Source organism: Rhinoraja longicauda, chromosome 11, assembly GCF_053455715.1.
Source record: "Rhinoraja longicauda isolate Sanriku21f chromosome 11, sRhiLon1.1, whole genome shotgun sequence".
Lineage (NCBI taxonomy): Eukaryota > Metazoa > Chordata > Chondrichthyes > Rajiformes > Arhynchobatidae > Rhinoraja > Rhinoraja longicauda.
In genome coordinates, this window is record NC_135963.1 from 43,458,837 (window position 1) to 43,485,722 (window position 26,886).

The 26,886-nt window shown below is 43.7% G+C and overlaps 1 protein-coding gene across 1 annotated transcript in view; it reads right to left on the bottom strand.

Annotated features, from left to right (window-relative positions):
- Positions 1-23,645, bottom strand: part of lepr (leptin receptor) — an 86,076-nt gene extending 62,431 nt beyond the window's left edge. Inside the window, exons 1-2 of the mRNA XM_078408014.1 lie at positions 23,586-23,645; positions 12,622-12,903 (exon numbers count right to left, since the gene is read on the bottom strand). Of these exons, the coding sequence (XP_078264140.1) occupies positions 12,622-12,903; positions 23,586-23,625 (322 nt within the window). The 5' untranslated portion in view covers positions 23,626-23,645. The remainder of the gene's footprint in view (positions 1-12,621; positions 12,904-23,585) is intronic.
- Positions 23,646-26,886: the final 3,241 nt, after the last annotated feature.

A 26,886-nucleotide genomic window follows, 5' to 3' on the forward strand; every position in this document is an offset into this window, starting at 1 on the left:
AATTACTAAAAGTGGAGAGACGGAAAACTACTTCTGCAGTTAGTCGGAACAAACGCATGCATGTATGTCAGAATTTTGAATTTATTAATATAATGGGAGTGTGTTCATATAGGGAGCGTGTGTATAAATTGGGTGTTCATTTCCCAGAGATGGCCTGAAATCACCTTAACCACAAATAAATTGTTAGGTTTGAAAATGAGCAAATGCCAGAAATGTTAACTGCAGATAATTCCTTTGCCGCTGAGTGTTTACAGATTGATATTTGTTTGTTTTAAGACCTTGGTTTTGCTGATCAAGTAAAGTCAAATTCATATGATGCAGCGTGGTATCTGGCTGAGTGATGGCATCATCAGTTTGCACCAGAATGCAAACAAGATTTTTCATGATACGTCTCCCCCACTTATTTGTTCATATGACAATAAACTCCACTGGACTCAACTCAAAATGTTATTAAAATTCCAACTGGTTCACCACTGTTTTTCAGGAAAAGAAAATCGCTGTCCCTCAAAGTAAAGCTCCCATCTCAGCCGCTAGAAACTCTCATGGACTACAGCACTTCAAGAACCTGGACTCTGAAGTTAAAATCCCAAAATTCAAAACAGATAAACTACCTTCTTCCTCCCTAAGAAAGTTCTAGAAGTACCGTAGAGGTTAAAATTTGCCAATATGCCACCTTAATTGTCAAGTCACTCTGAGCAACCAAGAAACTATTATGAAGTTACAATGGTGCCATTAATATGGTTCAATGGTTCTTTTATATATTCCTTTATTCATCCCACACCGGGGAGATTTATTGTCACATATGCACAACACAGTGAGGATGGTAGGGGAGGGGGAGGGGTGGGGGGGCAGCAGGGGGGGGTGTGGGGGGAGTTGGGATGGGGGGAGGGGAGCGGGGTGGGGGAGGGGAGGGTGCCACACTGATGCAGGAGAGGCTTTGGGTCCACAGCTTGCTCTGGCTGAGATTTATTTAATTTTCTTTTCAAAAAACAATTTATTTTAAAGAAAAAACCCAATTTTCCCAAGTCGCAATGGAAACGCTACAAGGAATGGGCCCAACGGGTCCACTTGGTCTAGTATATGACTAAAACTCTCTGTTTGTTTGTGTGTTTTATTAATTGTCCATTTTTGGGGGCTTGGCACAGCCAAAACGGTACACGATAGCGCAACAATTTATGCCCACCTTACTCACCATTGTCCTGGGGTTGGAATAAATGTTATATTTTTTTTTAATCAATTTTTAATCTTTCAAAATCCCTTTTTAAAGTTTAAAAAATCAAAATTTTCTCCCATTAGTTATCACCCGCGTATGACATCACAATGGGAAGTCCGAGTCCGCGCCTGTGCATTTGGGACCCGTTGATATGATCAAGGTTTGCCAGTTCAGCTCTGGCACCTGCGCAGTAATAATGTTTAAAAATTCACTTTTTCACTTACGTTGCCCGTGTTTATCGTTGACGTCGCAATGGCACCCGCCCGAGTGGAGGGAGTGACAGCCAATGAGGGAGGGGGGGGCCACAATGACCACCGGGGGTGGGACCCGCCAGATAGATGGGAGTGGCGGCCAATGAGGTGGGGGGGGCAGGACTGACTTTAACAAATGCGCTCCCTCTCCCACCACCCCCGGAGGACCAGCGGGAGGACCGCTGCCTGTCCTGGCATGACTCACGCCTGACCTTCCTCCCGTGGTGCAGCGCAGCACCAGAGGGTCTAACAAGATGGCCGTCGCCACCATTCAGGGCTGCACGCCAATTGGGCGTCGAGCGGGAGGTCGTAGCCAATCAAGGGACCCCACTTGGGGGTGAGCAGCAGGAGCAAATCAGGATGCGCCGGCGAGCAATCAAAGCGGGGAGCATTGGGGCTCCCCCCACGTGGGGACCCGGGACAATCGGGAGTCGAGCGGGAGGTCGTAGCCAATCAATGGACCCCACGTGGGGGTGAGCGGCAGGAGCAAATCACGATGCGCGGCGACCGACCACCGGCGCTCCCCCAAGGTCGGATGCCAGACCAATTGGGTGTCGAGCATGTGGTCGGAGCAGAACATAAAATGACCACCCTCTCCCAACTGCGTACGTGCCGGAGCTGAAAAGAACATGGCAACCCTCCCCGAACCGCGCACACGCTGATATGGCGGACATCCGTTGGGTCCAAAGCTCTCCTGGATTGGTATAGCACCCTCCACTCCCCGACTCCCCACCTTCCCATCCCCCACACTCACCCACTCCACCCCCCTTTTCGCCCCACCCCCCCTTACCCACCATCCCCCCTTACCCCCCTCCTCACGCCCCCCTCTCCAGTCTTCTCCGGCACTCCCCCCCCAGCGGTTCTCCGGCACTCCTCCCCACTCACCCACTCCATCCCCTCCACCAGACACAGACACAGACACAGACACAGACACAGACACAGACACAGACACAGACACAGACACAGACACAGACACAGAGATTTTAGAAAACACAAGGCTTCTTAGGAACACAACTGGTCGTTATAGCAGAACGGGGGTAGACACAAAATGCTGGAGTAACTCAGCGGGTCAGGCAGCATCTCTGGAGAGAAGGAATGGGTGACATTTCGGGTCGAGACCCTTCTTCAGACGTTATAGCAGAACTACCAGTATAGGGAAATAGACACGTAATTTAGTGTATAATTTTAGATGGTACTTTAAAGTGGATGCAGAAGACACCGTGGCAACATTTTAAGAACAGGGGAGTTCTTCCACTCTCCTTGCTAATACGATTCCTCATCCAATATCACAAAACACCATTTATTGATATAACGTGTTATGCTACGTAATAACTATAATGCAACTGTTTTTCATTACTTCAGGGATTTGTAATGTAATGATAAATGAAAGCTGCTGTATAAACACAAGTTATTTTTCCAATTAAAAATCTGAGTATGAATAAATGTTTCAGTGGTTCAAGTTGTAGAAATGAGAATATTCTGGACATTTTTGTCAATTCTTCCTCCTAATCTATTTATTAAATTAGGTGTTATAAGGATTCAATAAATATTATTATTGTTATAAAGGGTTTTTTTTAATTAAAGGTTGCTTTTATAGAGAGTTTGAATAAAATGATAGCAAGTCTACCTATTGTCCACTTAGGTATGTCCACTTTGAAGAATTTCTCCTCCTCTCTTCGACGAGAGTTTATGTCTCCACCTATAATCTTCCTTTGTCCCGCCCTCCTGACATCAGTCTGAAGAAGGGTCTCGACCCGAAACGTCACCCATTCCTTCTCTCCCGAGATGCTGCCTGACCTGCTGAGTTACTCCAGCATTTTGTGAATAAATACCTATTGTCCCATGTCAATTAAAGTATTTGCAACTCTCTTGAATGTTTTATATTCTGGAACTCATTTCACATTTCATGTAGAATGAAAAGCAGGCATCTTTGATAGAAAAATACAGGACTTGTTAAAAATATGAAAAATAATGATGAATAGACATCGCAAAAAGACAAGTGCAAAAAGAGAAAATGATATCGCTTTTATAGATGAAGTAAACAAGAATTCTAAGTGACTACAAGAATATTAAGAGCAAAAGGGCAACTAAAGAGGTCCCCTTTAAGATTAATGTGGTCATGTCATATGTGGAGCCACAGGAGAAGAGAAGGTTAACCTATGATGAGTGTTTGTCGGCACTGGGCCTGTACTCGCTGGAGTTTAGAAGAATGAGGGGGGACCTCATTAAAAACATACAGAACAGTGAAAAGCTTGGATGGAGTGGATGTGGAGAGGATGGAACAATGAAATGCAGTTGTTGACTGAAATTGAAGAGCACTTGAATGTCATCAACTCTCATGTTGAACCTGACCTAAAAATTCCAGTGGATGACTTTGATGGCAAAGTAGTTTAAGGACAGAAAAGAGCAACCGGAGGTGGCACGTATAAGGGTCATGTTGATGCTTTGGCACCGACCGTACAAGAGTTGGCTGCTCTTGAAAAGAAAGCGCAGTCCTCTTTCTTACAGTTTGGCTTTCTGCCCAACCAATTGTTCAAGCGCTTTTGATTGCAACATGCGCCTTAATTTAGTTCAACAAAGAAACTGACAAATTACTAAAGAACCTGAGGTCATAGCCTCAGAAATAAAGAACGTTCTTTTAGGAAGGAGATGAGGAGAAATTTCTGTAGTCAGAGGGTGGTGAATCTGTGGAATTCTTTGCCACAGAAGGCTGTGGAGGACAGGTCAGTGGATATTTTTAAGGCAGAGATAAGTAGATTCTTGATTAGTACAGGTGTTAGAAGTTATGGGGAGAAGGCAGGAGAATGGGGTTAGGAGGGAGAGATGGCGGATGGCGTAGTAGACTTGATGGGCCTAATTCTACTCCGATTCCTTATAACCTTATGAGATGGACGAGATGTTAAAGAAATATTTAATGAATATGTATATTTCTCATCTGTATTTACCGTGGAGAAATCATCAAAGCTAAGGAATTAAGGGCAATGAATAGCTATGTATTAGAACATATCCACACTATAAAACAAGAGGTGCTGGAGGTCGTAAAGCATATTAACGTAGTTAGATCCTTTGGGTCTGATCAAGTTTATCCTATGACATTGCAGAAAGATAAGAGAGAATTTGGCAGGGATATTTGCAACAACTTTAGCCACATGTGAGGTACAAAATGAAAGAAATGATTAAGCTGGATAAGGTGCAAAAATGATTCATGAGGCATTTACCTGGGCTTGTGGGGTTAAGTTATAAGGAGAAAATGGATAGGCTGGGAGCTTTTTCCCTGGAGAGGAGGTTGAGGGGTAACCTTATGGAGGTATGTAAAATCCTGTATGGCATAGACAAGATGGAAGGTCATAGTGTTGTTCCCAGGGACGGCAGTCTAAAACTAGAGGGCATATATTTAAAGTCAGAGGGGAATAATTACAAAGCTTAAAAGACATTTGGACAAGTTCATGAATAGAAAAGGTTTAGAGTAGTGGTGTCCAAACTTTTTTCAAAGAGGGCCAGATTTGATAATGTGAAAATACCCAAGGGCCAATGCCCCCCCCCCCCCCCCCCCCCCCCCCCCCGGACCTTTAGCTAATGCGCTCCCCCCTCTCCCCCCCCCCCCCCCCCCCCCCCGGACCTTTAGCTAATGCGCTCCCCCCTCTCCCCCCCCCCCCCCCGACCTTCAACTAATGCGCTCCCCCTCCCCCCCCCCCCCCCCCCGGACCTCGCGTCTGACAATCCGCAGATCGGGCAGCGCTGACCACAGGGAGGTGTAGGAGGTGTAGTTGCCGTCGTCTCTCCCGCTGGGGGGGGATGCGGCATCCGCCCGACTGACGGGAGCGCCTGCCAATGAGCGTGCGGGGTGACGAGAGCTCAGCTGCTGCCCCCCCCCGCACGCCCTCAACCCCGCCGCCGGGAAGTGTAGTCGCCGTCGCCTCTCCCGCTCGGGGCGGGGGGCAGGGGGGGGGAGTTCAGGCAGCGCTGACCGCCGGGGCGGGCCATAAATAATACATTTTAAGACGGAAGCTGCGGGCCGTATAAATCCTGACCTCGGGCCGCGATTGGCCCCCGGGCCGGACTTTGGACATGTCTGGTTTAGAGGGATATGGGCCAAACAAAGGCAAATAGCACCAGCTCAGATAGCCATCTTATTTGGCATGGGTGAGTTGGGAAGAAGGGCTGACTACGGTGGTGTATAATGCTAAGACTTGATTAGAAGGAAGAAAATGAAGTTTCTACTTCAGCACACATCTAGCCAGATTGAGGTCATTCTTGCCTTTGAGAAATTTGTGCTTTGAACAACTATGAATTCATTTCTGGTAACACCAATTCACATGTGGAACAGGTCAAAACCAAGAGAACATTAAAAATCGTGCCCATCTGTTTTCAAGTGATCAAAGCTTTGTTCCAAATAGCTTGCAGATTAGTTCAGTACTTTCAAGTATTCAGAGATGGTGCAACATGCCTCCCTCATTAACAGTTCCATCCAAGACCTCAGGAAATTGCAGGGAATTGTGGATGCTGCCCAGACTATCACACAAACCAAACCTCTTTCCATGGACTCCATCTACACTTCACACAAGCAGCATCCCACCAGCATAATCAAAAATGAGTCTCATCCCGTTTACTCCATCTTCTCGCCTCTCCTACCAGGCACGAGGCACAGAAGTCTGAAAATACATACCTCCAGATTCAGGAACTGTTTCTTCACAGCGGTTATCAGGCAACTGAACCATCCTATCAACAACTAGAGAGCAGTTCTGATGTACTACCTACCTCAATGGAGACCATCGAACTTGATTGGACTTTACCTTGCACGTTATTCCCTTTATCATGCATCTGTACACTATGATCGGCTCGATTGTAATCATGTATTGTTGTCTGCCGACTGGTTAGTACACAACAAAAAGCTTTTCACTGTATCTCGGTACACGTGACAATAAAATATACTAAATAAAAATAAACTGAATAATTCCATTTCAAATAGATCCATTTTGCATTGATCATCTTAAATTCACCACAAAACACATACAAGATGGAAACATTTAAAACATCTCAGCACTTATCATAAGAAAATGGTTTGCTTAATCCTTAAATATGTGCACTTTTTTTTAAAGGAAGATTTTCTAATATCTAATAAATGAGCAGCTAAGGTACTACTCAAATACCAACCAGATATTTTGGACAATTTACCTGCTTCAGACTTGGCCAAGATGCAACTTAGCTGAAATGAAGTGGTTATAGTTCTGTGGTTCCATTCCTTTAAAGACTATTGAGACACTGCAGCATTCATTTTAGAGAATTCTGCCTTTTGATGTTCATGCACTGAAATAACTGAAAGCTAGTGGAAAGAGACCAAAAAAAGCTATTGGAAAGTAAACCTCTAAACCGGAAGGTGTACACCTGCACAGGGCTCTGGTTGTATCCCACCTGGAGCACTGGGTTTAGCTTTGCCCACAGTATCAGATATCTAATAACTGGCAATTGGTGATGTGATTGCTCAACCTTCTTTGAAGTAAGTAGTAGGACAGACAAAGGAGAGTCAGTGGATGTTGTTTACCTAGATTTTCAAAAAGCCTTTGATACAGCGCCACACATGAGGCTGCGAAGGAAGATAGAGCCCATGGTATCAAAGGGCAGATACTAGCATGGATAGCGGGTTGGCTGGATGGCTGAAGGCAAAGAGTGGCTTCTTCTGGTTGGCTGCCAGTGACTGGCGAAGTTCAGCAGGGGTCAGTCTGAAGAAGGGTCTCGACCCGAAAAGTCACCCATTTCTTCTCTCCTGAGATGCTGGCTGACCCGCTGAGTTACTCCAGCGTTTTGTGTCGATCTTGGAAGGGCAAATATTGCAGAGAAAGCAGGGACTCTGCAGAAGGACTTGGACAGGTTGGCCACCCAAAAAGGACTGAATGCCATTCTACTTCCCTATCGTGCTTGTGTGTCTGCAGTTATACATTTTCTCCATGAAAAATTACCCACTGGGCAAATGACACTTGGCTGTACATTACAGATTATCAAAATTTTAAAACAAGGGCCTTAAATCAAATATGTACTAAGCTCCATGCACAAAGGCACAAGTTACAATGTTATGACATCTCAGTGAGGGACCAGAATGCCCAGTGCAGGGCCCAGAGATGGATGGAAATCAGTCGGAGAGGTGCTGAATCTGAAAGGGAGGTGATCAGATGACAAGACATTGAACAACAGTTACAGGAAGCAAATTTACTTCTCAGCAGCTCAAACCATTTACTGGATGCTGAACATTCTTAAACCTGGGACTTGTACTGCATGTCCAAAATAAAATTTACACAACACTATCATCGCCAGATTAAGGTCAAATTTAAACACCTGTGCCAAAGGTAAGTTTCTTTGTTGACTGGTGCATCAACGCGTCCTGATTTTGTGGGGTACGGTCAGGTTAACTGCTGTTTCCTCAGAGATCAGAGGACCCTTGAGGATATTGAAGGAAAGTTAAATTCCAACATTCCTGAGAGTTTGGAGTTACACAACAGCCCCTTCTGACTGTAAATAAGGAAGACAGGAAACACATACTCATTTTGATTCAGAAGTTCACCAGTGAATAGTAGCCATGCCTGACACAGGTTGCCCATTACATGAAAAGATGCCCAAATCCATTTTGATGCCCTTATCACAAACCTGGCTATCCCCAAGACCTGCACGTTACCTAACGAGAGGTAATGAGAGACTATTTTACAAGTTGTTTTGACCATTGTATTAAAGTGTACTTGTTCAAAAGTAGAGCAAAACCCATGAAAAAAGGGTTCATGCTTCTTTTTTAGATTTAGAGATACAGCGCAGAAACAGGCCCTTCGGCCAACTGGGTCCGCGCCGCCCAGCGATCCCCGCACACTAACACTATCCTACACACACTAGAGACAATTTTTACATTTGCCCAGCCAATTAACCTACATACCTCTACGTCTTTGGAGTGTGGGAGGAAACCAAAGATCTCGGAGAAAACCCACGCAGGTCACGGGGAGAACGTACAAACTCCGTACAGACGGCGCCCGTAGTCAGGATCGAACCTGAGTCTCCGGCGCTGCAATCGCTGTAAGGCAGCAACTCCACCGCTGCGCCACCGTGCCGCACTTCTGCCGGACATGGGGGTTTAATTCCTGTCACCGACCCTGTACACTCATTCCCTAACAAAACTTCATTCAGAAAATCCTACTCCCACATCTCTTTGCCCCTCCCACCACCCCCCTCCACCCTCTCCCACCCTGTCCAGGGACATAGATTTCCATACACTGTGTACACCACCAACATTTTTGCTAGGCAACACCACCAATTATTCCTGGTGTGTGCCACCATCACCCTCTGCACGTGCCATCCCCATTGTCTCCTCATTCCCATGTCCCCAATCCTACAAACCTGGCCACTACCTTACTCACCATTCCGTGACATAAGCCCCATCCCCCCCTCCACCACACTGCCAATCTCTGCACTACTTTCCTGTCATAGAACACCATGTTGCCAGGTGTGAAACATACTCTCCAGTTGGAATGATACGAAATCAAGGAGCACAGTGGTCCAACAGATCTCAGATTTTAAAGCCAGACCCAAAGATTTAAGGTTACATTTTTAATTTCACATTCAGTTAGGGACGTGCGTGCTGGAAAAATGAGGTCCAACATCAAATTTGATGGTGGACATGCATTTCTAATCATACTAATCTAAAGATATCACCAAAAAAAGACAAAAAAAGTCCTGGAGGAACACAGCAGATCAGGCAGCATCTCTAGAGAACATGGATAGGTGACATTTCAGGTCGGGATCCTTCTTCGAACCAGAAGTCTGAAGAACAGTTCTGATACAAAACATCACCTAACCATGTTCTCTAGAGATACTGCTGGACTTGCTGAGTTACTCCAGCACTTTGTGTCCTTTTCTGTAAACCAGCATCTGCAGTCCCTCTTTTCTAAAGATCTCACCACTCAGATAAAGGAATATTACCAATGCTAAGCACTATCCCTTGACAATCCCCTCTTTCCCCCATAATCCTGCTGTGTCTACAAGAATTCAGCTGTCCAAGTAAAATTTACTGTTTGGTGCCAGTCTATATTTTATGAAAGGTCACATAAGGGCCTGTCCCAGTTCGGTGATTTCTAAGGCGACTGTCGGCGACTAGGCTGTCGCCGCACGTTCGCCGGTGTGTCGCGGGGTGTCACGGGCGTGGTCGTGAATCGTCTCCAATGGGACGTAGCAGTTCTGGGGCCGTCGCGGAAATTTTATTCTGTTCGAAATTTTTCGGTGACAGCTGGCTTGACGCCAATGATCATAGCTTGTCGTATCCTGTCGTGGGCTCTGTCGTAGGTCGTCGCCAGGTGAATTTGGTTGTTGCCAGTGCTGATCCAACTTTTATAAGAATTTTGTTTGTTTGAATAAAGTACATTTTGGACATTTTGACCAAAGATTGATATTTGAAGTTATTGTATTTCAGAGTAGTTTCTCATGGCACCTCTTTCAAATATTTTAATTTCATTTATTTTGACCAATAAAACAAAATAAAACAAAATAAAATAAAATCAATTAATTTAATTTCAGATGCTGGTTAAACCGAAGACAGACACAAAATGCTGTAGTCAGGCAGCGGGTCAGGCAGCATCTCTGGGGAAAAGGAATAGGTGACTTTTGAAGAAGGGTCTCGAACCGAAACGCCACCGATTCCTTTTCTCCAGAGATGCCGCCTGGCGCGTTGAATTACTCCAGCTTTTATGTCTGTCTCAGATGTATAGGTTAATTGGCTTCAGTAAAATTGTAAATTGTCCCTAGTATGGAGGATAATGCTCGTGTATGGGATGATCGCTGGTCAGCGCAGACTCCGTGAGCCGAAGGGTCTGTTTCCACACTGTATCTCTGAAGTCTACTTGTCCCAAAATGACCACTTTGCGTAAAGCGGGAAATCTCCATTCATTCATGGGTCAGGAAAGTATCGCGAATGAGCACCTTGTGTGGATCGAATAGTGTGCTGTCGAATAGTTTTTTCTCATGCGTGTTTGTCACACAAAACGGCCGAGCAGAGCATGGCAGTCACTTGTGTAGGTGTGTAATGGTCGATTCTAGATGATCTTGGCATATATCCGCCCTCGGGAAATGAAACAAAGACATGCTGCATCCGAGTGATAATTCTATCTGCCCACAATTGTCAAATGGATGAATATTGTGTGAAATGGGAACTGTGTTTTCTCCTACAATCCTCGTGCCTTTTTTGTGAGATAGATCTACTGACTGGTACCATTTTCTTATCGTGGGTCGCCGGTTATCATAGCTTACCGTTGCCTAGCTGGTAGGTTGTCGTAGCTTGCCGTAGGCATTGTTGTGGTCATTGTCATAGGGTTAAAAAAAATCAAAAGTTTTTCGGCGATCTGCTACGACTTTGACAGTCGCCAGCAGACGCCTGAAAAATCGCCGAAGTGGGACAGGCACTTTAGAGTGCCAGAATCAAAGCGTTCCTATCAACTACAATGGGATAGATTTACACTCAGAGCATGAAAGGACAGACCCATGAATCAATTTAATGAAAAAGAACGAGCTTTTTTGTTTTAAATGAATTCTGTGCAAACAGAACCTCACGACACACTGGCAACCTCAACATCCTCATCCTACTTGACCTCAGCGCCGCCTTTGACACCATAAATCACTCCATTCTCCTCACCCGACTTGAAACCTCCTTTAACATCACCGGCACAGCCCTATCCTGGTTCAAATCTTACCTCTCTGACAGGCACCAGGTCATCTCCATTAACAACTGTAAATCCCCCACCGCTCCCCTCCCCCAAAGTGTCCCCCAAGGCTCAGTCCTTGGCCCCCTCCTCTTCATCCTCTACCTGTTCCCCCTTGGTCAATTAATCCGCCGTCATGGTCTCAACTTCCACTGCTTCGCCGATGATATCCAGCTCCTCATCTCCACCAAGTCAATCTCCACCACCACACACTCTACACTGACAAACTGCATCACTGAAATAAAATCTTGGCTTCAATCAAATTTCCTCAAACTCAACTGCAACAAATCTGAAATCATCATCATTGGTCCAAAAACGCTCACCAAATCCACCCAAAACTTCATCCTCAATATTGATGGTCTCCCAGTATCCACCTCCCCTCACATCCGGAATCTTGGAATCATCTTTGATCAAACCCTCTCCTTCGACAAACACATCAAACACATCACAAAGACAGCCTTCTTCCACCTCAAAAACATTGCCCGTCTCCGTCCATCCCTCTCCTCCACAGCTGCAGAAACCCTCATCCACGCCTTCATCACCTCCCGTCTGGACTACTGCAACAGCCTCCTCTATGGTGCACCCTCAAAAATCATCAGTAAACTTCAATACATTCAAAACTCCGCTGCCCGTCTACTCACCCACACCCCGATCTGTGACCATATCACCCCTGTCCTTTACAAACTCCACTGGCTCCCCATCCCCCAGAGAATCCAGTACAAAATCCTCTTCATGACCTACAAAGCCCTCCATAACCTGGCCCCATCCTACCTGACCGACCTCCTCCACAGGCACACTCCCACCTGCACCCTCCGCTCTGCTGCTGCCAATCTCCTATCCCCCCACATCCGGACCAAACTCAGATCCTGGGGGGACAGGGCTTTCTCCATCGCTGCTCCCACCCTATGGAACTCACTACCCCAAACCGTCAGAGACTCCTCCTCACTCACCACATTCAAAACATCACTGAAGTCTCACCTGTTCAGTACTGCCTTCAACCACTGAAGATCACCTCACCTTCTGTCTCCTTTCTCTGTTCGTTTACTTATTTATCTATTTATTCACTTCCCTATGTTCTTTAAATCCCTGTAAAGCGTCTTTGAGTATATGAAAAGCGCTATATAAATGTAATGCATTATTATTATTATTATTATTATTTCATGATGTCTGTTAGCATTTGCTTATCCTTTTATAAAAGCCACCAGTTAATAACGATGCCATCAAGGGAATTAAAATTTCAAGCATATTATTATATATTATAAATTCAAAGCTATAAATATCTGTTATCAGTTATATTTTACTGCAATTGGCTTAATCCTCAGAGACTTTTGTACACGGATTTAACGTGTTTACACAAACTGTAGGTTTTTAAGGTTCTTTAAGAGCACAAAGCAGCCGGAATGACAGAACAACCCAAGAAATTGATTCTTACTGTTCTCTCTATTGATGAGCTGAACAGGCCAATGTGTATCAGCTTCCTTCCAGAGGCAGCAACCAAAGCCATCTTGGTCCTTTGAACATGATATATTTGCATTTCTCATATGCTCGCTATGTGAAGAGTGGAGACTGCTTGAATTCCTGTGGTCTTGAGGCTGCCAGCTCCTGTGTTTTTCAGTAGCTCCATGCTTCTGCCTCGTGCAAAACATCGTAAAATTCCATGGTGGAATCTCAAAGGCTTTTTCTGGACCAGGTGCGGAAACTGAAACGGACATTCCTGCAAAGAAAGAGAGAGAACTGAAGTTTGGATTGTTAATTGTGAACTACACACAGTCAAAATACAAACCCAAACAAAAGCCTTCTCCTCACCCAATCCTATCCCACCCATTACAATAAAAACAGTAAATATTAGAAAAACTCATCAGCATTTATTTTCCCACCCTTTAACAATATAACTTTGCCAATCTTATTGTGCTCATTGTTTCCCTGAACTTCCCTCTTTTTCGTGTGCTCCCCCTAATTGATGAATGGTATAAACAAGCAACTGCAGATGCCGGTGTACAAAAATGGACACAAAGTGCTGGAGTAACTCAGTGGGTCAGGCAGCATCTCTGGGGAACATGGATAGGTGGCATTTCTGGTCAGGGCCCTTCTTCTGAAGAAGGATCCCAACTTGAAACATCGCCTATTCCCGTTCTCCAGAGATGCTGCCTGACCCACTGAGTTATTCCAGCACATTGTGTGTCCTTTGTTGAATGGTATAAATGGCCTTCTAAAAGCCAGTAGATGTGTCTTACTATACCCAATTCCTTGCATTAAGGTCCCTGATCTCTAGTAAATTAGCAACTAATCCATTGCAAAGCTAACATTGAACACACAGATCCTTTATGACAGGTGGTGAGAGTTGAGTGCAGTGGGCTAAAATAAATTATGAATGTTTGATTTTCAAATGTGCCATGATGGCAAATATTAAACATAAAACAATAGGAACAGGCCCTTCAGCCCAAAATGTCCTGAATTGGCTAGTCTATCAGGCTATTGATTTTTGTGAGGCACTAACGTAAACTGGAGAGTAACTGTGCTATTGCACATGACCAAATACATGTTTAAAATAATGTCACTTACGTCAGAAATAAAATATGAGCTTTCAATGCATGGCTGAGTCATCACTAAGTCAGAAGAGTTATCCTTTGAACTTTATCCTCAACTTTCTCTTATATGACGTGAATTAATTTTCAGACAAGGTAAAATGAATGTTTACAACAAATAAGTTTAATGGATAGGCTTCAGTCAAATGCATTATTGCATTTGAAATCCTTCCAAATGCATTATTGGTTCAATGGTTTCTTAATTGTCACATGTACCAGGTAAAGTGAAATACATTCTTTTGCATATAGCTCAGCAAGACTATCCTCGTACATCGACTTCTCCAACTTTAGATAGTTCCTCTGTCCCTCCCATCCCCATCTCCTTCCCAGATCTCCCTCTATCTTCCTGTCTCCACCTATATCCTTCCTTTGTCCCGTCCCCCTGACATCAGTCTGAAGAAGGGTCTCGACCCGAAACGTCACCCATTCCTTCTCTCCCGAGATGCTGCCTGACCTGCTGAGTTACTCCAGCATTTTGTGAATAAATACCTTCGATTTGCACCAGCATCTGCAGTTATCTTCTAGTATCCTCGTGCATAAGTATAAACGCCCCAGTTAGTACAGAACCGCCCTCTTGAGAGGTGCCATTTTAGCACCATTTTTACAGTCACAGCTGCAGCTGGTAACAAAGGCCCTTTGAAGTCGTCGCCTCCATTGTGGTCGTCCCATGATCCGATGCCTGGCCCTCTCAGTCCATGTCCCCAGGGGTCTCCTTCCGCAGCCGACTTTGAGGGCACAGGTAAGACCCCCCCACCCCGGGGTTCTTCTCCCCGGGCACCTTATGCATCATTTGCTTCCATCGCCATTGCGACTACGATAGACACATAAATATAAAGTGGCACACTCAGTCCACTGCATAAAGTGGAACACTTATTTCATTCCAATGTCAACTTTTATCTTTACAAGATAGTAACATAATTCAGACTTTTGTATCTTCCAGTACTAATGTAGTACTAATTAGTGAATCTCAGTGTCCATGTGAATCTCATCACTGCATTATTAATGACATCAACTTGGAACCAATCTGAATGTGGAATGTAGGTCTGATTTAACTTTTTTTCTCCTCGCTCCTCCTGCATTTTGGCAATCAAATGACTTGGAACCTCGCCAGCATTCACCAGACAAAGCAAGCAAGCAATATTTTCTCCACAGAAACATAATTTAATGGATATAGAAGCACAAGTTCCTTTACTTTGATATGCATGGATTTCAATAAACTACAAATCAATAGAGATTATAAGATTAATGTTGAATGACATTGCATTCAATACTGAAATTTAAATTATTGTTTCAGTGCAGATATATTGGGGAACAAAATGGCTGTGGAAGGAAAAACCACTGAGGCAAATGGCTTGGAGAAAATAAATGGCAGTGGTAAATTGCTGAGATTGAACTGTGTTTAAATTTGATGCAAAACCTAAGATTCAGAATCCAGATTGAGTTAACATCAGCTCTCAGTTTCCATTTTGTTATCACTCAGGAGCCCAGTCAGGGGTCCGGTCAGGAGCCTCGCCTCATGGGTTGGAGCCCAGGTCAGCGGAGCAGCCGACGGCCGAGGCCCGGGTCGGCACCACAGAGGCTTCAGGAGAGGACTCGGCAGCATTGTGGAGAGGTCGGTGCAGTGGCCGATGATGGCGCCGACCGATGTGCGAGACGGATACCTGAAGTAGGGCCTCGGCAATGGTGGGACCGCGGCGGCAGCGATGGGGCCTCAGCGGTGGCAGTGAAACCTCGCGGGTCGACCCGCGGTCAGCGATCGATAAGAGTGTGGGGGGACTGCCAAGAGAGAGGGGGAAGAACAGTGGAGGACCCGGCGTGGGCGGACCGCTGTGGGGGAGGGTGGGGGAGAACAAAGGAGGAGCCGGCGTACTTTGTAACTTTGTCAGCACCGTAGGTGGCCGCTATTTGTATACCTTGGGTATGCAAGCAAAGAATTTCACTGTGCCTTGTCACATGTGACAAAGTATTCCATTCCATTCATCTTACGACTTTGTGCACTCAATAGATTGGATCACTCTGTAATGCCCAGAAACACTCCACTCAAAAGTAGAAACCACTTTTGCAGTTATACACCCTATGTGTCCTTAACTGCCACGCTTTGTGCAATGTAGGTAATCTAAAAGATTTGTGGTTGTCAGGGAGAATACCATGAATATTCAAACTGCCTCCCTGGGAGGGTTTTCTTATTGGATATTTGTTGCCTTTCCACCAAATTGCATCTGGCTGCAAGTGCCATTAGGTAACGGGTCATTAGTATCATTTACTGCATTGCACCATGTCAATGACGTCAATAAATACAGCACTGCTCTGCTTCACCAAGTCTGACACACACTAAGTCTGAATCATCCCATACATAAAGCCAAAGATACCAAATTAATCCAAGTGTACATCTAACTTCTTAACTGGCATATTTTTCAGACAAAGTTAATAAGAACAAGTAATTCATTAGCATAGGCTTCACAGCATCCTTTCATCATCGACACATTATGCAGTTCCTGTGGCTTTGTGTAACTCATCATATTAAATCTCTTTTACTACTCCACCTTCTACAAGAAAGACGTCTCAAACACCACTGGTCATTTACAACAGCCCATTTAACAAATAGGCAAAACCGTGCACACATTCAACCACAAGATCTCTCTTAGTATAAGAAAATAACTGCAGATGCTGGTACAAATCGAAGGTATTTATTCACAAAATGCTGGAGTAACTCAGCAGGTCAGGCAGCATCTCGGGAGAGAAGGAATGGACGACGTTTCGGGTCGAGACCCTTCTTCAGTCTGGCATATTACTTTGAGGTAAGATTTTGGAACTGGTTTTATATATGAATAAGTTTGAAATATTTTGCACATTTCTCACTTTTTGTTTTCCTGCAAAGATTTCAGTGGATTTTTGGAGAAGGATAAAGAGAGATCTTGTTCACAAAATGCTGGAGTAACTCAGCAGGTCAGGCAGCATTTCAGGAGAGAAGGAATGGGCGACGTTTCGGGTCGAGACCCTTCTCCAGCATTTTGTGAACAAGATCTCTCTTTATCCTTCTCCAAAAATCCACTGAAATCTTTGCAGGAAAACAAAAAGTGAGAAAAGTGCAAAATATTTCAAACTTATTCATATATAAAACCAGTTCCAAAATCTTACCTCAAAGTAAATAAACATAGAAAATAGGTGCAGGAGTAGGCCATTCGGCCCTTCGAGCCAGCAGCGCCATTCAATATGATCATGGCTGATCATTCCAAAATTAGTCCCCCGTTCCGGCTTTTTCCCCATATCCCTTGATTCCCTTAGCCCTAAGAGTTAAAACTAACTCTCTCTGGAAAACACTCTATACAGATGGTTCTAGGTTACAGGAATTTTCATTTTGGGGAAAAAAAGCCTTGCGGATAGATTAAATTTCTTAATCTCTGGATCACTACACAATAATTAGATTTATTTTCTTTGGATAATAAATCTTTCAATCAATCAATTGAAACTTTCAAGATTAACATGGTGGAAATTGAGTTGTTAGTTTCTTTCTCAGCCTTCGAACACAATAGGTCAAAATATTTGACTTTGCTGCTTGAACTAGAAACACTTTTCCAGTTGTCTCAAAGAATCGAGTTATTCCAATATGAATAGCTCAATAACATAAACCTCGGATTTCGCACCACAAACCCTGGGTATGGCATGTGTTTATTTGTACTGCTCTTTCTTCATCAATTCCAAGTGAGTGTTCCAGTAGAATGCAATGAAAAGAACCAATCAATATTTTATATAGTCATTCACACAACAGCTGTCGGGGAAGATGTACCAACCATCTGCCACACTCTCAGCAGGAGATTGACAGAAACCTACAAAAGAAATGGACTATCCTCGATTGTGAACTCTTCCCAGGTCATTATTCACCCACTGCCAATTTGAGTGTCTGAGGAAATCTCCCATTATTTCAAAGGTCATTTGGAAAACTGCAGACAGATGACTTTGACTAATCATTTTATGAAGTAAATGAACAATCATTTCATCAAAAACTACCGTCATCTATGCAATAAAACAAGAAATAGTTACTATGAAATACCTTAATCTCCAATAGACTGAATCATTTAGTTCTTCGTGAAAGTAACAAGATTAGTTGGTTCAGCCATTTAAACCTCTATGGCATTCATCTTTTTGAAAAAGACATATCTATGTTTTTTAACATCCGTCTGCCTTACTTCTGTGATCATTAATATAAAAGCCCTCCAAAATCAATATCCGTAGTGGATTTGTTTTACGTATGCCAGCTACAACCACTTTTTCTGGGAAAGGCAATATTAAAAAGTATGTTTCCTCTAACCACATGTCTGAATAGCAAGTTTTACTTTTAAGTTCATGTCCCCTTGTTCTCGACTACACTTTCAGATGGAAAGATCTTTTTATCTACATTATCGACCTACATCATCAGCCTAAATCCCTCCCACATTAAATACCTCGCCCAGGAAAACATAGCAATGACAACTGCCTGTAAGTTAATCTTATTAGCCTGTTATCACTCAAGTTCTTCTGTGCTACATTCCACCTAAGTTAATAGGGTGGCACGGTGGCGCAGCAGTAGAGTTGCTGCCTTACAGCGAATGCAGCGCCGGAGACTCAGGTTCGATCCTGACTACGGGCGCCGTCTGTACGGAGTTTGTATGTTCTCCCCGTGACCTGCGTGGGTTTTCTCCGAGATCTTCGGTTTCCTCCCACACTCCAAAGACGTACAGGTTTGTAGGCTAATTGGCTGGGCAAATGTAAAAATTGTCCCTAGTGGGTGTAGGATAGTGTTAGTGTGTGGGGATCGCTGGGCGGCGCGGACCCGGTGGGCCAAAGGGCCTGTTTCTGCGCTGTATCTCTAAATCTAAATCTAAAAAAAAAAATCTATATATCTTTCCCAGGGCAGAATACCCAGACTTAAAAGCAGATCTATCCCCATAACCTTTATATTTGTAATTCTCTTTCCCTTTATATTTATATTTGTAATTCTCTTTCTTCCTTGCTAATAAAAATAAAATATAAAAATAAATAAATAAATAAAATAAATAAAAGCAGATGAGGACTAATCAGAATCTTGTGCACCTTCCATCCATTGTCATCCAACACACCTGAAATAAATGGCCATGCTCCTCCTATTAATATTTACTTTTAAATTATATTTTGCGCTTTTAATGAATGGTGTAACTTTAGAGTTTCTCTAGTCAATCCAGTCCTGCATCATGTAGCAAATCGTACAAGAATTTCCAGGAATTTTCATGTAGCAAATCATACAACACTCAGACATTTAACATATTAAATAGGTAGGTTAACATATTATGAGCATTTGTCGGCACTGGGTCTGTACTCGCTGAAGTTTAGAAGAATGAGGGGGGACCTCGTTAAAATGTACAGAATAGTGAAAGGCTTGGATAGAGTGGTTGTGGAGAGGATGTTTCCACCAGTGGGAGAGTCGAGGACTAGAGGTCATAGCCTCAGAATTACAGGACGTCTTTTAGGAATGAGATGAGGAGGAATTTCTTTAGTCAGAGGGTGGTGATTCTATGGGATTCTTTGCCACAGAAGGCTGTGGAGGCCAAGTCAGTGGATTTACTTAAGGCAGAAATAGATAGATTCTTGATTAGTACGGGTGTCAGGGATTATGGGGAGAAGGCAGGAGAATGGGGTTAAGCGGGAGAGATAGATCAGCCATGATTGAATGGCAGAGTAGATTTGATGGGCCGAATGGCCTAATTCTGCTCTTATCACTTATGACCTCATGAACAAATGTGGAATTTCCAGGATCTCAAACACTTCTCCAAACTCAACTCCCAGAAACCATAGTTTTACCATTCATCCAAAATTCCTTTGTAAGGGCAGCCACGTGGCACAGCGATAGAGTTGCTGCCTTACAGCGCTTGCAGCACCGGAGACCCAGGTCCAATCCTGACTACGGGTGCTGTCTGTACAGAATTTGTGTGTTCTCCCCGTGACCGCGTGGGTTTTCGCCGAGATCTTCGGTTTCCTCCCACACTCCAAAGACATGCAGGTTTGCAGGTTAATTGGCTTGGTGTAAGTGTAAATTGTCCCTAGTGTGTGTAGGTAGTGTTAATGTGCAGGGATTAGTCGATGCGGTCTCAGTGGGCCAAAGGGCCTATTTCCGCGCTGTATCTCTAAACTAAAACTAAACTGTTTGCTCCCTTTTACTCTGCCAATTAGATTTGTGCCAAACTCTGTCATATCACTCTACATTGTTTGATGCCAGATAATTATAAAATTGGTGTAAATTGAGGCCCCAGCTTTTCCCATGAAGACATCACCAATTGCTTTGCACCATGCTTGCCCTGTTTGGCATGCAAAAGCCCATTTCTCTACTAAGCATGTTTGCTAACGAATAAGATTAACTCCCTTTGTTCCTCTGAAACCATCCTTGTCGGAACCATCCCGATACATTGACAATATTGACAAATGGTCCTTTTTATAAATTTAGATCTCATTGCATTAAAGAAAGACAATTTGATTCCTGTTATGTTCTCAAGATGTCTAGCTCAATATTGTCAGCAGGACTTTTCTCTAACAGATGCTTTTGCTTAAATCTTCCCAATTGGCATTTTTTAACAAGACATTCGTCCCTTTTCAGCTCAAGTACAACAGTCAATGTGTTGAAGATTCAAGCAATTAATTGTAAAGAGGAGGCAGCACATTTATTTTTCTCTCAACATGACAGAAATAACTGAAACCCTTCAAAATAGAATCCCTGGATAAACTAATAGGCACCACAGATAAAAAAAATATTGGAAACACAATCCAGCAGCATGTCTGGATAGAATACAGCAGCTTACACTTTGGACGTACACCCCTTGCTCAAAAAGCCTAATGCTTTAACAGGCAGATAACCCTATTGCATGGGGAAAATGCCTGTGGATTAAAAGAAAAAGGAGTAAAACATTTTAACAGACGAGAATGAAGAAAATACCAGGATAAAACTCAGAAATGTAATCACTATTAAGGAGAGGAAAAAGGTTTGAAAAGAATAAAAGAGGTTCGAGAAGAGAAAGATTGCAAAGGGGAACATTAGTCTAAATCCAAAAATTCCAAGCAACCAATAAGGTAAAGAAAGAAAATTTGGTTTGCAGTAAGACAATATCAAAAAGTATTTTTTATTTTTCCTCCTTTGCTAAAGTTTGTGGTCTCGTGCACGACACAAGTCTCAGATATGTGCCAATTTTTAAGTGAAAAGTGACTAACCACATGTCAACAAATTCACAGAAAGCAACGTAGGATAGTTAAGATGACAGTACACCACAGAAGCTGGCACTTTCCTGCCATTATCTTATCAAAGCACTATATTTTGCTTATTTCTTGTACATAAAATTGTATATAATCTTACCTTAAACGTTGTATCACTGAAAGTGTATATTTTATATATTTGTATATTTTACAAAGGTGGTGGTCAACTAACAGCTTAAAATATTAAAAATATTTTTCTTCCTTGCACAGTAAAATTTACAATGTGCACTTATTCAAAAGAAAAATATTTAAAGAATTTCATTACAGCAACATGTGGCTCCCCAGCCCCTGCTTAGGGGGGCTATGGGTGTTAAATTAATTCCAACATGCTGATCAATGTAACCATGCATACTTGTGGCACAAGTCACACCTGGTGCTATGTTGTTCAGGGCAGTCAATGCCTGCCAGAGGTATCCAGAATGGCAGATCATCAAATAAATCAGCATTCAATGCTGACTTGATGCCAACACTGGCAAATTAGAGTTCCGCGCTTCCGCTAATGACCTCCCTTGACCTGACACTGTTCAAAACTTGTTTCTGCACACCAAGGATCTCCCTCCCCCACCCCAATCCTACCAATCCTGTTTAAAGTAGCAAACTTAATTGCAGCTGGTGGCTGATTGAAAGTTACCAGTTTCTACTCTGATTCCAGAAGTATTTAAATTGTGCTAAAATTGTTTTACGGCTGCCAAGGTATACAACGGCTTGAGTGCCAAGTGCTGGAAGCTTTAAGGTTGACTTAAAGCCGTCTACACAGCTAATTTATCCAAGACAGTAGTTCATTAGTAAAGATTCCCCAGTACAGTGTAAATGGGAATGAGCAGATACCAGTCAGGGTAGGGGAGATTGTGGGGAGGAGGCAGGAGGAGGGGGAGGGATGGGGGGAGGGATGGGGGGAGGGGGAGGGGGAGGGGGAGGGGGAGGGGGAGGGGGAGGGGGAGGGGGAGGGGGAGGGGGGGGCAAAACTTCTAGCAATAGGCCACATCCACAAGAGTTGCTCAAGAAGCAGTTTTCCATGCTGCACCTCAGTCAGGATGGCAGTTCAATTACGAGGTCCTCACTAAAGTCTAACATCTGCTCCAGTCACAGGGGCAGGGGCAAGATGAGGACAACAGTGCCATTTGCACTCAATGAGATGTTGGCCATTACCTTCCATAAATCTGGCATCCAACAGGTTGGAGCTGCAGACATCTGGCTTTTTGCCATTAACTATTACAAAGATGTGGTCGATGATTACCCCTATTGAGAGAGGCCCACCACACACTGCAAAACACAAACTGCTGGAGGAGCAGAGAGGGTCAGGAAGCATCTCTACACTGCTGTAGAAGTGTCCTGACCCGAATCCTTGTCTGTCTATTTTCTTCCATAGATGCTGAATTCCTTCAACAGGTTTTTGTTCAAGATTCCAGCATCTCCAGTCTCTTGTGTCTTGAGCCACACATACAGTCTTTGTGAGGAGTTAAGGCTTCTGCATTATGCTTCCAAACGGCTGCATATCATTCTGTGGCACATGTTCATCTAGCTGTCCAAATCCATTCCTTCAATGTCCACCTGGTGTGTGACCATATGCGCTACAGTAGGTAGCTCCAAGTCCATGCAGCTTTACTGATGTTTCTATTTTACAATAACCATTGAGTATTTGTGTTTGGGTCACCAACACAAACCAAGGCCTTCCTGCTGTCGGAGCACCTCTCGACTCTACCATTGACCCCACAATAACGATGCTGGTTTACAAAAAAAAGCACAAAGGGCCAAAGTAACTCAGCAGGACAGGCAGCATCTCTGTAGGATATGGAGTGTTGATTTTTGGGTTGGGACCCTATTTCAGGATCATAGAGGAATTAGGTATGACTGTAGAGAAAGGAAAATAGGTCAGGATGAGACAAAACCTGGCAAAGTGATAGGTGGATAGAGGTAATGGGGGGAGTTGTCAGTTAAGGAGAGAAAAGAGGTAAAATGTGAGGATAGAGAAAGGGATATAGGTGGAAGAGGATGGGAAAGGGTGAACGGGGAAGGGGATGGGAGCTTGGAGGAACATGTATATACGTGTGTGTGCGAGGATGTGTATATATCCACACCAACGTTTTTTTCTTGTTTATTATATTGTTTACAGTGTTCTATGTTTACATATTCAGTTGTGCTGCAGCATGTAAGAATTTCATTGTTCTATCTGGGACATATGACATTAAAACACTCTTGACTTTTGAATGGGGGTGCATTGTATATAATGATCATAGTGCTACACAGTGCAGCAAGTTTGTGTCATCTTCCAAAAGTAGTGAGGAAAAATAAATGAACAATTTTCCTTTCAATGGAGGAGAAGATGAACAATTTGCTTTGAAATAGTCACCTAGAAATAAAATTCTATGTTCTGTACCAGACAACATGAATAACAAACTAGCATGGATATCATCACAGGCCAGACATGTTTCCTTGCTACCACAGCTGTTTGTTTTGTTGACATAGCAGCCAAGAATAGAAATATTTGTGGACTATTTGTAGACTAATCTCCCATGTGTTGAAAGGGCTACTGCAAGTAGTTTAACCTTTGACTTACCCAGGCACAAGGCTGCAGTCACAAGTTGTAGCAACATCATTTCTTAGCTGGAGGGAGCCTAAAATGGACAAAAAAAAGACAGTTCAGTTTGCATGCTGCTATTAATTAAAAAATAAATGTCAGTAAAATTCAGCTGAATAATATAATGTACTAGAAGGGGGAATAATATGTACAACCAGAAAAGAAAATCAGCAAAGATGGTGAACGGATTCACTCAAAGCCTCTTACATCTTTCTCCATTGATTTTTGACCAATCTGCAGAGCTGTTTCATTTTCTGCACTATGTCAATAAGCCGACAATGAGCCCTGATGCAGAGTGTTGACCCAAAACTTCAACAATTCCTTTCCTTCCCCCCCCCCCCATTCCTCCCCACCCATAGATGCTGCTCAATGTTGTTGTCTCTTCCTCAATTATGTTGAGTTGTAATGGTTGATATTCCTTGGACACCGAAATCAGTGGGCAAAGATCTGACCTTCAAGCACATCAAACAAAGTCACTGCAAATCCAGTGCTGATGTCAACACTAGTTCTCCCTGGGTTATGGCAGGGTTCAGGTCCAGAGAACTTCTGTATCCAGAACAGTTTACATTTTGGAAATGTAGTCACAAACCGAGTTACCACATGGAAGAGGATGTCTGTAGAGATGGGTTGTTGCAAAGGAATAGATAGCCTGGAGAAACATTTAAAATTTTGTTTGGCCCTTTTTAATGGAAAAGCTAATGTAAACAAATTTAGCCCGAGTCTCTTTTGGGCTTATAATGATATTCCTTTGAAAGATGTTACTGCAGATGAGGTTTTAAATACTAGTGACTGCTTTAAAAAATACACTGCTGCTGGTCTGGACTCTGGATAGGGTTTGCAGGATGGACATTAACATGTTAACAAGAATGTATTCTTCCTGGGTTCAATGTGGCAACATTCCAGCAAGTGTCAAGAGAGGTTGCCTCCATCCAGCAGTCTATCAAACACTCACTCATACGTACAGGCTGGACGTAAGTCGACCATTCATATGCTGGGGACAACCTGTACCTTATTATTCTTACCAGCTTCAAAATAATCCTAGGGGAATGTAATTATGTTTCCAGGAATTGCCTCAGTGTAAAATAGATAGGACAATTCAGCCAGAAGTACTAAAGCGAGATTTTCTGTCCAATAATTTTAAAATTGCAGGGGACCCAGTATTATATGCAAAAGGGGGCGTGGCTGTGTTCTGCAGCTGCGGCTCACCGGCAGTCTCTCTGTTTTTTTGGGGTTTTTTGTCATTGTCGTTGTTAAATGTACGTTTTGTTTTATTTTTAATTCTGTGTATGTAGGGGGGTGGTGGGGGGGTTGGGGGAAACCTTTTTTCAAATCTCCTCCTCAACGGAGATGCGACCTTCACCGTGTCGTATCTCCGTTCGCGCTACGGCCTAACATCGTGGAGTCGGCGGCCTCCAGCTGGGATCGACCTCAAAGACTCCGTTCGCAGGGCCTGGACTTACCATCTCGGAGGCTTCGGCCGTGGGCCCTGCAGACCGCAACATCGGGAGTTCGCAGGTCCCTGGCTGGCGACCGGCTTTCGGGAGCTCCAGCCGTAGCAGCTTCGACCGCCCCGAAGCGCGAGGTACGATCAACCCGCTCGCAGGCCCTTCATCGCCCTGCGTGGCCTGGCCGCAGCACTTTCCATCGCCCGGTGGGAGCTCAGGACTTTCCATCGCCCACTGGGGGCTCAGGACTTTCATCGGCCTGCTCGGCTCGGCTCGGCCCTGGGACTTTCCATCGCCCGGTGGGGGCTTCAAAAAGTTGGGAGCCTCGATCACCTCGTGGCACCACGGGAGAAGAATGAGGAGGAGATAAGACTTTGCCTTCCATCACAGTGAGGGTATGCCTGGAGCAATCACTGTGATGGCTGTTTTGTGTAAAAAATTATATCTGTGTGTCTTGTGTTTTTTAATGTCTACTGCCGGACCCTGACGTGAGAGGACGCTGGCGTTGTGTATTCGCCGCTTTTCCGTCAGGATAGTTTGTCTGTTTGTTTCTATGTTAATTGTTTTTGTAAAGCGCTTTGAGCATGCGATAAGGCGCTATATAAAATAAATGGATTATTATTATTATTATTAATTCTTTAAGCCTTAGTTAACAAACAGAATTCCCGTTTGCTCCATAGGTGTTGCTGTGATCTCTGTCTGTTGACAACTGAAGCAGAGAGAAAAGACATGCATCATTTCCTCTAATTATCTATGGTAATTCTAAAAATATCGGTTTTGTGAGGGTTGACACGCTCGTGCAAGATCTCTGCCAGTGCAGTGTAAAACAAGTGATTACTGAGGAGGTCTGCTGGCCATAATCAGATAACAAACAAGATCTGCCTAACTACATCACCCCACACCCCACCCCCGATGCTGCATCTTAGAGCTGGACTCAATAGAACAAGTCAACTCAAAGAATTCTTCACCACAGGAGTGCCTTTCCGAGGTTTTACGTTTTGCATTAAACCATCACCACCGATTTAAATTCTGGTCTCGAGCTACAATTCTAAGCTAAAGAGTTTAGAAATGTCCTAACATCTTTTTACAACATTCATTATAATATTTTATACAAGCATTTGCATATAGTAATTGGACACAAGCTCACAATTTTATTTTTCTGGTTTGAAACCCTTATCTGTTGTTAGTGCAATTATCTCTAGTTCATGAGTGCAGAGTATGATTAGAGACTGCAAGCAACCAAGCAAAATAACACAAAAAATGTGTACCTCCATTCGATAATAATGCTGGCTCTCTACCTGTCAAATTTTGGCAGTACGATTTTGTAACAAACATTTTTCTCCATTATCAAACTGCACAGAAATTACCAGCTGAAAGTAACAGCACAGTTGCACCATTTGAATTGCTCGCAAAGTAACATAATTTACAATATTTAATACCTTCAACAAATTATTTTAAGCACACATTGTTTGGCTGTTGAATCAATAGACAATAGACAATAGGTGCAGGAGTAGGCCATTCAGCCCTTCGAGCCAGCACCGCCATTCAATGCGATCATGGCTGATCACTCTCAATCAGTACCCCGTTCCTGCCTTCTCCCCATACCCCCTCACTCCGCTATCCTTAAGAGCTCTATCCAGCTCTCTCTTGAAAGCATCTAACGAACTGGCCTCCACTGCCTTCTGAGGCAGAGAATTCCACACCTTCTCCACTCTCTGACTGAAAAAGTTCTTCCTCATCTCCGTTCTAAATGGCCTACCCCTTATTCTTAAACTGTGGCCCCTTGTTCTGGACTCCCCCAACATTGGGAACATGTTTCCTGCCTCTAATGTGTC